This window comes from Fibroporia radiculosa (assembly GCF_000313525.1).
Source record: "Fibroporia radiculosa TFFH 294 genomic supercontigs, scaffold5189, whole genome shotgun sequence".
NCBI lineage: Eukaryota > Fungi > Basidiomycota > Agaricomycetes > Polyporales > Fibroporiaceae > Fibroporia > Fibroporia radiculosa.
Genome location: NW_012133418.1, coordinates 41,563 through 54,065, shown reverse-complemented (window position 1 = coordinate 54,065; position 12,503 = coordinate 41,563). Strand labels below are relative to the sequence as shown.

General features: G+C 52.3%; 5 protein-coding genes across 5 annotated transcripts; 3 read left to right on the top strand and 2 right to left on the bottom strand.

Moving 5' to 3' along the window:
* Positions 1-112: 112 nt before the first annotated feature.
* FIBRA_05774 (uncharacterized protein) lies at positions 113-2,192 on the top strand (the record flags this gene model as incomplete). The annotated part of the gene is made up of 11 exons (XM_012327523.1): positions 113-166; positions 223-242; positions 304-313; positions 371-628; positions 723-751; positions 802-875; positions 930-1,246; positions 1,305-1,391; positions 1,455-1,536; positions 1,587-1,599; positions 1,892-2,192. 11 exons carry the CDS (start codon positions 113-115, stop codon positions 2,190-2,192), a joined length of 1,245 nt encoding a protein of 414 aa, XP_012182913.1.
* Positions 2,193-3,143: 951 nt separating this feature from the next.
* On the top strand, positions 3,144-3,925 carry FIBRA_05773 (uncharacterized protein; the record flags this gene model as incomplete). Its single annotated transcript, XM_012327522.1, has 4 exons — positions 3,144-3,482; positions 3,542-3,628; positions 3,685-3,820; positions 3,876-3,925. 4 exons carry the CDS (start codon positions 3,144-3,146, stop codon positions 3,923-3,925), a joined length of 612 nt encoding a protein of 203 aa, XP_012182912.1.
* A 466-nt stretch (positions 3,926-4,391) lies between these two features.
* On the bottom strand, positions 4,392-7,084 carry FIBRA_05772 (uncharacterized protein; the record flags this gene model as incomplete). The annotated part of the gene is made up of 13 exons (XM_012327521.1): positions 4,392-4,524; positions 4,590-4,907; positions 4,984-5,190; positions 5,250-5,289; positions 5,342-5,537; positions 5,588-5,656; positions 5,704-5,762; positions 5,812-5,986; positions 6,039-6,449; positions 6,505-6,602; positions 6,657-6,764; positions 6,829-7,016; positions 7,068-7,084. 13 exons carry the CDS (start codon positions 7,082-7,084, stop codon positions 4,392-4,394), a joined length of 2,019 nt encoding a protein of 672 aa, XP_012182911.1.
* A 2,200-nt stretch (positions 7,085-9,284) lies between these two features.
* On the top strand, positions 9,285-11,275 carry FIBRA_05771 (uncharacterized protein; the record flags this gene model as incomplete). Its single annotated transcript, XM_012327520.1, has 6 exons — positions 9,285-9,625; positions 9,680-9,826; positions 9,884-9,998; positions 10,051-10,269; positions 10,328-10,978; positions 11,030-11,275. The coding sequence occupies 6 exons, from the start codon at positions 9,285-9,287 to the stop codon at positions 11,273-11,275; spliced, it is 1,719 nt and encodes a 572-aa protein (XP_012182910.1).
* A 651-nt stretch (positions 11,276-11,926) lies between these two features.
* FIBRA_05770 (uncharacterized protein) lies at positions 11,927-12,334 on the bottom strand (the record flags this gene model as incomplete). The annotated part of the gene is made up of 2 exons (XM_012327519.1): positions 11,927-12,010; positions 12,086-12,334. The coding sequence occupies 2 exons, from the start codon at positions 12,332-12,334 to the stop codon at positions 11,927-11,929; spliced, it is 333 nt and encodes a 110-aa protein (XP_012182909.1).
* Positions 12,335-12,503: the final 169 nt, after the last annotated feature.

The window sequence follows — 12,503 nt, the reverse complement described above, 5'->3', positions numbered from 1 at the left end:
GGCTTGCATCCGGATTTCAATTCGCCCCCCCTACAAAAGCTCACTCTGGTCCTCTTTCCTTCAGCATTTCCTCTTTATCTTCAACGCCATCAACTGTAACCTTACTGTCATCATGTCCTCCCGGTCACCCGTTTCTCACTTTCTTCCCGAACCCAAAACGTTGGCGGTAAGCACCCAGATCTTCGCTCAATGGCATCATCCATCCGCTGACCTACGGTGCAGATTGTCGGTTGTCCATTCAGGTGAGATCTACACATCTCGCGAAATAGGTGCATGTGGCTCAGGCAGCTCTATGCTCTGCAGTGGAGGCCAGGTGCGTTCAGCGTCGATGCCGCACCATCAACCCATGACCTCATCGCACACGTGTTAGGCAAAGCTAGGCGTAGATCGTGGCCCCATTCATCTCGTCCAAGCAGGTCTTCCAGAGCAGCTCTCAGAGCTCGGGTGGAAGGTTCTCTTCGACGGTCATCACCAGTTTGAGGAGATTGACGCCGCGAGCGACCCGCCCATTGGGAAGTTGAAGAATCCTCGACTTGTCTCGCGAGTGTGCGAAGCCATCGCCAAGGTCGTCGGTGAGCATGCAAAGAAGGGTCAGCTACCACTAACACTTGGCGGTGATCATTCTTTGGTACGTCTCTTTGCGCAGAATAGTATCTGCTACTGTGGTGTCGTCTCACAATTCCTCTCGCCTGAGGTGATGTCTCTCTGACAAATTTCTCCAGGCCATGGGCACAATTTCCGGAACATTCGAGTATGTCTTAACCTATCCTCTGTATTTCTTTGTCGACGAATGCAAGTTAGACAATATCCTGATGCATGTGTTGTCTGGGTGGACGCCCATGGTGACATTAACACGGCGGAAACCACCGACTCAGGTACATGTTTTATACCCTTTGTAGCAGTAGAGAATTCTCACTCATTAATTCTAGGTAATATTCATGGCATGCCCGTTTCCTTCCTGCTCGGCCTTGGGTCCAAGATCCCCGAGTTCTCCTGGGTAAAACCGCTGCTCAAGCCTGAGCGCCTGGTATACATCGGCCTGCGCGATGTCGACGCAGGGGAGAAAAAGATTCTTAAGGAGAATGGCATTCGCGCCTTCAGCATGCACGAGGTCGACAAGTATGGTATCGGGCGTGTCGTTGAAATGGCACTCGACCATGTCAACCCGAAGCGAGACCGTCCGATCCACCTCAGCTTCGACGTCGACGCGCTCGACCCGAGCGTTGCACCGTCGACGGGAACGCCGGTAAGTCGCGTGCTCGCAGTGCGGGGCGTTAGCTGACCGCGGGGAATCGGGAGCGCAGGTTCGTGGAGGGCTCACCTTCAGAGAGGGCCACTACATATGCGAGGCCATCTATGAGACGGGATGTCTCGTTGCGCTTGACATTATGGTACGGCGGGGGGGATGTTTCTTTCTTGCGAGAGTCAACGCTGACGCTACCCAAATTTCATAGGAGGTCAACCCGTCTCTCGCAGATGAGGCAGAGGTGAAGCAGACGGTAGCTGTGGGCTGCTCTCTAGCACGGTCGGCGCTAGGTCAGTCTCTCAGACCAATCAATAGATGTAGTTGGCTCAACCTTCCACAGGGGAGACGCTATTGTAAGCGAGGTGTGGCTCGAACTATAGCATGGCCCAAGTCTACGGGGATTGAGATTTCAATGTAATTGTGTTTTTGGGAGGCATGGGCTGCGGCTTGTCTTTGTCCTCGACTTACAACGGTGAGCATAGATAGGAATGTTGTTTTTTTCTCCCGCTTTGTTGCCATGGCTCGAAACTCGGCAAACCGTCCCACGGATGAGCTTCGTCAATCAGTGTCACTCGCTACCACTTGCGCTACGTGTGTACTGTGACTTCGTGTGGAGAGGAATGATTGCAACTAGGATGAACGCAGAGGTAGTCCCTTTGCGCAGACACGTGCGTCGACCACATTGCTGGCGTATCCTGGTCGTAGCCACATTCAGGAAAAAGACAAGAAACTTGTTCTCGCGCCTCCGAGCCACTCGACATTGGAAAAACTCGGCTCTACTCTTGTTCAGAAAGAAGGTCAGGAGTCTTTCCTCGCACCTCAAAACTACCTAACATCGAGGTACCCTGCTTCCTCATTTTCGCCCTTCGCTATCAACACCACCTTTATCTCGACCACCTCCCATCCGACGATGTTCAATGGAGTTTTGACGCCGGATATCGTTTGAGGCCTGAGAAGCTGAAGTACATAGCGCATTTCCTGGAGGTACGTACTCAACAGCGACACTTCTACACATTACCCCATGTGCACGGTTCGTGCGCGACAATTGGGTCGAAAAGGAACCCATGGCTTAAGAAACGTGCGATCGGAGTTTAGAGGAGCAAGCTCAAGCAGTGGGGATGGCGTTGTGTGATGAGCTGATCATGAGCAACGCGGGTGACACTGGGCCATGTTCATCTCCCTGGTGCCTGCTTGCTACTCGGACTGGTTTTAAATGAGGAAGTAGCGAATAAGGCGAGCTCCGGCATTTGCGAGTGAGATCTGCATAATTCTGCGCAGCTGTACTCGGTGTGCAATCAACGACACCGTAATGGTTGAGGCTAGTGTAGTATCGCGGCAGCTCAGTTCAGTTCAGCAGGAAGGGCTTACTTGGGGGTATGGTGGCCGAGAGGAGTTCTCGTACATGACCCTCCCCCAGTTGATCCCCATTTATGTATAGCTTTGAAAAACCTTAGGGACACTGGTAGTGCCAAGTTCTGAGAGAGGCCGGTGGACTTCCCTATGCCATCATAGCATCCCCCTTGAACGACCAGTTCCAGACTCGACGGCGCCATCCTTAGCCTGAAGCAAGGATATCCTCACCTTCAGAACCTATTCACACTCCTCGCGCGCATCTAGGTCGTCATAGGATAGAGAAGAGGTGGACACTTCAAATTCTAAGCATGAATGAGCCTTGCCTCGCCTGCATTTGGCAAATGGAGGAGTATTATTTAACTTGCCTAACAAGAGGTGTAGCAACGACGGCAGCAGTGATAAAGGTGGTCATTGCAGGACTCGATTGTCCAGATTGCAAGCACCCAGCCTTTTGCTACCGGTTTTCGCGATCCATTTGACACGGGCTGTCCGCCCTAGTTTCAGCGTCCCCAGATGTGGTGTCCACTGCGAGAGCAGTTCGCCCATGTCACAAGCCGAGTTAACGCGACACGTGACTGTGACAGGTCGCGACCTGTCGCTTTGTTACGCTGCCGGCGGCTCCCCACTCCCTGGTCGCCGTGGAACTCGGTGCTGTCGAAATTCGCACTACCGGTCCCGGTCGTCCTCCAATGCTATGTCGGTAGCAACACCGACCATTCTCCCTCGGAGTCCCCACTTCCCTCTCCTTCTCCCCAAACCGCCACAGCCGCACCCTGTCCCATTACCAAAACATGACCAGAGAACAGGTCGTCTCAACAGCCTGCGGGACCTGCAGCGCGAGATGGACGATCTCAGTGACGAGGAGGAGGAAATCGTCGACATGGTGAGCTTTTCGTCTCTATGGCTCAGAGATCTCAAGTTGACCATACCCTTATGTTCTAGAGGGAGGACATTCGTAACAGAGGGTTCAGCTTCCTCGTTCCCATAGGTCGGACGTTCACTCGTCATGAGGAGAAGAATGATGCTAGCGTTGAGTATCCGTATATTCACCTATACTGCACATTTTACCGTTCTGTTATAAACAGGCGGACGAGCTGTCTGATGATTCCGATGGTTCTGAAGGCTCAGAAGACGAAGATAGTCCCTCAATAATGGAGGATGAAGAGAATGACACTGCGGAGGAGGATCTTGATGCAGACATGGAGGATCTAGACGAAGAAGGTAGGGTCATCACTTCGAGCTGCAGCTGGCCTTGTTCATGGTCTTATTCAAACAGGTTTAGACGAGGAAGATGAGGAGGACGAGGAGCCGCCTTCAGACCGGTGACGGCAAACCGGCGCTCTTCACGCTTCCGAGAACGAATGGATTCTTTTCGGCTCTTTTCTTCGTGCCGCACTTTCTCTCGGGCGGGCCTGGTTTGGTCCTTGTACAATTAGTACGCGGCTTCATGTATCGATAGCGCACTTCACTTACGCGGTTGAATCTCAACTTAAAAAACAACACCCCTCTTTTGGATTTTGTTTATAGTCGCCCTTCCACATTCCCGCCATATGTTGGGTGTAGGTCATCCAGATTGAGAAAGGAGAATTCAGTCACCACTTCTGGCTGCGCATTGTTTGATGTTCGTCTACGGGGCCTTTGTTCTTAGATCGTAGGTCTGGCTGGCAGTGGCCCTTTTGTGGATTGCATGTATTTTTACGAACGCGGAGACGCACATGTAGTCTCGTGCACAGAGTAGCATCAAATAAATCTCATTTCTCAGCAACCACCGGAGATATCATTCATATTAATATCAAAGTGAAGGATCAAATGGTGCAAACGCCCTTTTGAACGCCTGGACGTCCGCCTTATCCTCTTCTTCCGTCTGCATACATGCTTTCCAGTCGAATCGGTCTTGCATTCCCAGGAGCGACACGAGCACCTGTCTTCTCAGCAACGTCAGAGCCTGCATTTGCATCATTGCGACGAACAAGGGGAAATCAACCCGTACCTGCCAAATTGGATGCTGAACGGCACAGATTCCCGCATCAAATGTACCATCTTCCGTCCATCGGGCAGGTCCACACGGAAATAGCTGCCCCCACCGCCGCTGCACGCCTTCAGCGCGTCCTCAGGATCTGCTTCGAACTCGATGCCCTGCCGCCTGCCTTCGTCGGTGAACGCACCCTCTACACTATTTGCGAACTTGTTGGGGAGGGGCACCACTTGTACATGAGCGTGTCCGCCCTTGGCACTCAGCCGCCCCACTTCAAACGAAACAGCTACCGCCCCATGTTTTGCAAACATCGCCCCAAGCGCGGATTTGTATCTATTCAATGATAACAGTATCAGTGCGACGGCAGCGGTCAGGTCTGGCCTCACACTCCGATTCTTTCTAGACTCACCGTTGCGTCTCGTCCAGAATAGGACCGGCGAGATCCGAGGGAATGGAAGTGAACGTTGGGTAGTGAGTAATAGGCACGATGAGGACATGGCCTCCGCCAGGCACAGCCGGTGCATTCGAGTGGGCCGCCGCGGTATGCGTTGGGATAATCTGTCCTTTCGGCAGTGTGACATAGCACTCCGTGCCGATGGACACGATGAGATGCTTACTGTGATCAGGCAAATGAGCGGGCCGCAGCCAAGGAATAGGAAGACAAATAGAACGCACGCGAGGTTGGGGTTGGACAAACAGAACCAGCATTCGTCCGCTGCCAAGTGAGGTGAGCGGGGGAATATGTGTCTCATGTTAGTCGGACTCACGGGCGATCTCCTTCGGGGGGCCGCGTGGGGGGAGATGCCCATGTCTCCCTCCACTGCTCTGGCTCGCAGTCGGACAGTCTTGGATGTAATGAGCTTCGCTACCACACGCCCGGCAGACATAGCCTTCTCGTGGTTTCCGCCCGCCCGTATCACCTACTGCGTTTTTGACGGGACAATCCCGGACAAAGTGACCTGGCTGGAACACCCATTATAGTGACAGCGTGGAATGAACGAAGATCTGCGCACTTCATTGCAGATTTTGCAAATATAACCTTCCTTGGGCTTAGCCCTGTCTGGGCAATCGCTAATGAAGTGCTAAGCCGAGATGAGCTGGCGCTCAGATATTTCAATGCATAACCTACCTCTGTGGATTCACAAATCTTGCACTTGTATCCTGGGGGCAGCTTGCCTGGCTCGAGCTCTAAAATAGCTTTCAGCTTCTGGACTAGTTATAAACGGGCCATATTTACCGGTACGAGGGCGTTTGTTATGTTGTTTAACGTCCCACCGAAAGTTAGGTCCCTCCTCGAATTCAAGCTGACGTTTTGGCGCACGGGTTGCGACTTCTAAGAAAGGATTCTTGGTAGCATTTGCTGGCCGAGGAGGATTCGGTGCATCTAGCGATATCGTATACGCATAGAACCACTTCACAATCGATGAGCAGACGCGGGTACCTGGCAAGAATTACCCGACATACGCGTTGTTTCTTGCCTTCTGATGGTTGTTCGCCGAATGCACCGAGACTGATGAAGCGCGTGACACGCCCGCCGTCCTCATCCCATACGAACGGCTCTCGTTCCCAGAATTTGGGCGGATCCCCCCCACCTGCGGCAAAGTGGTAGCGCGGTTTCGTCTTTCGTACGACCTCTGCGACGGGATCCACACCCATGGTTGCAAACTCGGGTGCAGGTAGTGGCGCCGAAGAAAACTGAGTAATGGAGGACGGAAAGGCGTTACTAATAAAGATATCGACAAGCTGCGAGGGCGCGGCAGCAGCCTTGATGGACGCGAGTGATGTATAGTTTTGATCTTGAATATGCGAGGCTGTCAACGCGTTTGCAAGTAACCTCTCGACTGTATGTGAAGTAAAATATGGCGAGGTAAAGCCCTGAAATCTGACGTTTGGCTTCTGATCACCGCTTTAGACCAACATTTAGACGTACGTGAACCGACTCAGCCGCTGTATAGAGCTTGAAATCATATATTCCTCCAAGACATGCTATGCGTATTCCATCTGGAGTTGTCATGATCCCCGACTTGTCTGGACAAGAGTAAATTTCACAATGAAGAGAAGATTACTAGAGCGGATACGTACGAAGGAGAGTCACTTTCTCAGCAAGTGAGCTCCCGGTCTTCGCAAACTTCTCAATCACGGGTGCAGGAATTGGATGTCTCCCTTGCATTATATAACAGTCGATTGGTGCTACATACAAAAGAGTGTAATAAGCGACAAATGCACGATGCCAGGCGAATAGACGGGACAAGACCTTCCAGCTTTCCCCCTAGTAATAGCATCACCTCATCATCTTCACTGTACGCATCCCCTTCGTCCTTGGGTAGTCCAAAAAAATCGCCCGTACACAGAACGAGATTGAATGGCCCATGTTTTGCGTTTATGGCTTTGATCTTCGTGAACAACTCGCGAATGGACCCGGCAGCAGAGCCAACTGTCAGGCTGGAAAGCAAGAAGTAAGCATAGAATGGACGTTAGGCAGCCGCAACTTACATTTTCACTGAAGACATACGCGCATATAGTTGGTCTCGTTAACACCTCACTGGCAGTCGAACTTGACAATGAAGGTGTCGGTGGTGTCGGTGGCTGCAGCCTAGTGAACAAGCGCCCGAGCAGCACGTCATCACGTGCACCACCCATTCGATCCGGAAATCGAAGCTCAAGTTGAACTTTGAAGCTTGTTTAGTTCCATGGGCTATGATTCTGAGGGTGCTCGCGTAGCCGAAGTTTCTGTTTTCCGGCTGCATCCCTTATTTCAAGCTACAAGATATCGAAGCATGGAGCCAGCGATAAAAATTCTGGATTTTTCTTGACAAATGTTGTGGCTGATGCAACGGCTCACAGTATGCGTTATACTTCAAGTAGCTGAGTGTTTCGGATTTTTGTACAGACTTGAAGTGAGAAGCAATTACGTTCTTTTGTGAACACGTCGAGCAGCTGGGGTTATCACGGAACCTACGACGAACAATCCCTTCACTTAGATACAACCTGAGCTTTGGGGCTTCGTTAATTGTCAAGATCTCTACATATTTTCCCGCATGATCGTTCTGGTGTTTTTCCCATTTTATCTCAGGTAGTGAGATCTTCTCACATCCCACTGTTACTCAAGAAGTAAGTTCTGCGGCCGAAAAGAAATCGTAAGTCAGCTTCGAACTTTTTCCGCAATCAACCAGAACGAGTGACATCCCTCGCCGAATTTGACGTTTTCGACTTCGCATAGTAACGCCTCTCTTGCCGTATCGTCGACAACCGCACTGCGCCGACATACAAATTTATCCCGTATCCTCGACGCGCTTGTTTTTTTGCGATTGAGGTGTGCCAGACTTGGATCACAAGGCTTGATTTTAATCACCACGGCTGGAAATTCTGCGCTCTGCCCCTGCCGCTTTACAACCATCGTCAGGTTGGCTTCATATATCACTGTTTCCACATTCATATCACTGCATAAGCAAACTCATCTCCATCAACATCTAATTTCGCGTCACTACCTTGTACTGAGTCGGACGTGTGCCTATGAAGAAGTCAAGCTCTGCCTCTTTCACGACATTTTGGAGATTGGTCTCGCGCTGGCCTTTTCTCGTCACTTGGTCATCATCCTGTTGGATGGCAAGATATGCCGCGGTCCGCCGGCACATTGATTAGGTGAGGTGCTCGGCGAATATTATCCTTGTCGTTAATCGACTCCGCTCAGGTACCGCAGCTTAGCCCTTTTGGCCGCAGGCACCACCTTGATGAACACCACGTTGTCGAAAACTGCTAGCGGAGATCCCTTAGCAGATCCGTGAGCACGCGCGAGCCTGCGGTAAGTAGCTGCATCGAACCTTATTGTGCGTCACCTTCTCGAGACCCAAGTGTACAGAGCAATATATTTCACGAAGACCTGGAGTGGTATGGTGCTTGATCGTTTAATAGTCGTTGGGTAATTGGCGAAGCTGATTCGATGGATATGATTGTTTGTTGATCATAATGAAGTCCTAAAGCAGGCGCTCCAGACCAGCCGTCGACCAGGAACTGCATGAGGGGAACAGAGTTCTATGGCGATACCGGCGCCGCATTTGACATGTGTATTTCTGTACGGCAGGTTCGCAACTTATTCAATTATTGGACTGCTGCTGTGACGAGTGGCGAGTCTTCCAGGACATAACCCTGCTTTCCACGGTTTGAGTTCCTGAGTGAGCTGATTCAGCTGCAGAGGGACCATGCGACGCGATCAGCAGGTGGTAATTGGCAGGTGCGATCATGTTCTTCTACTACACAGCGCAGCGTGGAACTGTGGAGGGCTCATACTCTTTTTACTTTGGAGCCTCACTGGCCTTTGAGCACTGCAAGCTGACTGTATCGCAAAGTTGCTGGCGGAGGAACTGCGGGAGAGACTGAAATCGAGACGGCGCTGAGGAGCTATACTGGGAACAAGAGTCCTGCCATATAAGGCAAGCGAGGTATTCACAGTACCACGCGTTCTCACAGCGCGACCTCGCCCTCCTGCCATTGTTCCTCATCCGGGCATTGTGCCCAGCATGCTCTCTCCATGCACGCGTTCCTGTTCCTTACCATCCTCTGTTCCTTACCACCAATTTCTTCCATCCGACTCGCAGGGTCGAGCGTCTTGCCCAGTTCTCGTATTTATACCGAGCCATCTCCCCGAGGTCCTCACGAGCAACCTCAAGTCTCCTGCACTTCAGGCCTCAGTTGTGTTTCCAGCAGCTCGTCATGGCCACTTTTATTCTTCTTGTCCTTTCTCTCCTAGTGGCCTCTCCAAGCTGGGCGTTGCCTCTGGATTCCCACAACTCCGTGCCACAGCTCAAGTTTCCTCCCGTTGTGCCCGGCAACCTCTTTTGCAGCGTAGACATTCCAATAATTTCCCAATGGCTGTGTCCTAGGGACTCGTCCTCCTCGTCCTCAGCCTCGTCCTCAACCTCAACCTCTGTCTCTACCCCTCTGGGAACTGCAGAAGGTGTATCAGATATTTCGGGCGTCATCAGATTCCCTGTCAGGTATGGTACCGCCGACCGATGGCAATCCTCCTCAGTAGTGACATCGTGGGATCTACCGTGAGTGCCTATATGAACATTTTCGATACAACACGCTTACAAACATGAATTCAGATCCGGAGCATCAAACGCGTCCGGTTTGCCTTTGGCTTGCCCTCAAACGGATGCCGATGCTTCGAGTTACTCGGAAGACTGTCTGGCGATGATACTTTACGTGCCTCCTTCGGTCCAGCCTGGCAGTGACGCCCCCACATTGGTCTGGTGAGTAGAAGTGAAACCAGTTACCACAGTATCTGTCCGTTGAATGTGTCCATGCAGGATTCACGGTGGATCGTTCATCAGCGGTTCTGCGACTGCGCCTGGTCTAGATGGTTCCATTCTTGCTACCAATACTGAAGCAATTGTCGCGGTTGTTCAATATCGTCTGGGAGCTGTAAGCAATCAGCTTCGTATTGAATATTCATTATAACTCATGAATGATCTAGCTGGGGTTCATGGTCCCCGATGGCGAAACTAATCTCGGCGTTAAGGATATGATCACGGCTCTCCAATTTTTGCAGGGCGTTCTTCCCAGTTTTGGTGGCGATGCATCCAAGATCACACTCGATGGACAGAGCTCTGGAGGCAGCATGATTCGGGCGCTCCTCGCTGCTCCTTCGGCGTCTGACCTCTTCCAATCGGCAATTCTACAGTCTGACCCGATGGTGTGTTTCCGCTTCACGCATACAATATTTAGGCTGTAACTGACGTTTTTGACTGCAGGACTATGGAATGCTGAACACGACGATGCAGAGCACGCTGCAAACTTTTTACAACGAGCAGATTTCATGTGCTTCTACCGACACATCCTGCCTCGACTCGCTCACACTCGACACCGTTCTCAATGCGCAAGTAGCTCTTTTGAACAACTCGAACAGCCTTTGCCCCGCCGCCGGCATCGCTGAACCAATCCGCCCTGTTCGCGACGGTGTTCTCATCACATCCCCGCTCGACTCCACTGCACCTTTCCCTCAGCAGACGAAACCTATTTTGCTGTCCACCGTCCTTGACGAAGCAATGCTCACCATCTACGGCGAATTCCCACAACCTATCTCGAACGACTTATATGAGGAAGTTGTCAATGTCACGTTTGGCGAGCCGCGCGCGGGCCGCCTGCTGGCGCAGTCTGAATACGTCGTCCCCGCCGCGACGAACGGCGATGTCACGGAGGATGCGCGACCGGAGCTGCAAACGATGGGTACGGATCAAGTGTGGCGCTGTGCGACATGGACATTTGCGCGCAACTGGGTTACAGCGGGCGGATCGGCCTACGTGGGCTTATACGTTGTCGGCGCGTCGTACCCTGGCAACTCCGACGTGCCCGAATGCGTACAATCCGGATCCGTCTGCCACCAGGACGACATCGAGATTGTGGTGCGTGCCCACTGCATCTGTCACCTTCACCATCACTGATTGTCATTGCAGTTTGGCACCGTGCCCAGCCCCACAAGCGAGCAGTCCGCGCTGATCAATGAGATGCAGGCGCGCTACAGTGCATTCATGCGCACGGGAAACCCCAACACAGGCTCATACCCCAATTGGACGGCCGCGACCGGCGATGTCATCGACGCGCTCCAGCTTGGCGGGTCAGGGAACTACGCTGTTGGCACGTGTTCGCCTGATTATTGGGGTGACTACGTGGAGTATGACTACCAGGTCTACGACATCTAAAGAATATTCGCCCATGGCTTTGGTGACGGCAACGATACGAAAACTTTCTTCAACGTCTTACACAATGATTTTTCCTTTTTTTCTCTTGGTCCTCTGCGTAACTTCGGGCCTTAGAAACCACACCGCCGCGCATATCATATATTCAACGGTTAATCGCATTTTGAAGCTTCGCCTCACGTAATGTGCGGATCCTGGTCTGCTGTGTTTTGGATCTTGATGCCTTTCGTATTTCATTAGTCTGTACTTCAATTTCTCAAACTTCATTGGCTTTGCGCCCCACTTGTATCCATACGCATGGTCTCGGCTTACCCTAGCAGATGCTGCAACGAATGTAGCCTCCTTCCATATTCCCATTTTGATGATAGGTTTCATGTGTTGTCCCGCCTGTATTGCCATCTCTTCAATGCACGTGCTTATGTCCCCCTACCTGTGATTCTGATGAGAACACAAGACACCAGCCTCGATAGATCTGAGCGCGATGATGCCGGAGCGAACAGGGTTGAATAACAAGGGTGAACAACAGAACTCAGAGACAACGACGTTCCGATTGCACTGCACTGCGCGCGTGTAACACTTGTACAATCGTGTGTTCACAGCGTGTCCCCATAGCATTCAGGGGCAGATTATGAAGTGCCAGGGACGGTAGGATGATCAAAGCTTCGCTTTCGCAGTTAGCTTGTCCTCGAGCTCCGTAAATATGTCGAAGTTTCTTTGTATAACTGCCTCCGTGGAGACCTGCACAAGTAGGGTCACACATACCATAACGACAACATTAGCTGCGAGAGAGGCACAATTTCCATGGATACGCACCCCGTCTTTCCTGAACCTGACCAGGCACCTATGCAAGCAACCCCGTGGCCCTCCTCTCATCTCGTCCCCCTCGTATGTCATGACCGTCCGGCCCTCCGGGTCCTTCTCGGGCAGCGAGTGCGGGTGGATCACCATGCGCCCAAACGCACCCCGCGAGAGCGTACACACGCGCTCGCGCTGTGCCTCCGTGTTCCTTTCTCCGCACAGGATGTCAGCAAGCGCAGTGAGCAGGTACACCTGCGGGGGCATGAGCGCGATCGCATGCGCAGCGTACTCGGCCAGAGCAGCGGACGGGTGCACGAACCGCGCGGCGATGACCTCCTGCCCGCCGTCTGGCGTGGGGATGCGGTCCTGCTTTCCCCCTGAGGAGAAGCCCGCAGAGCGCGCGCCCTCGAGGAAGGCAACGAAGAAGTGCGTG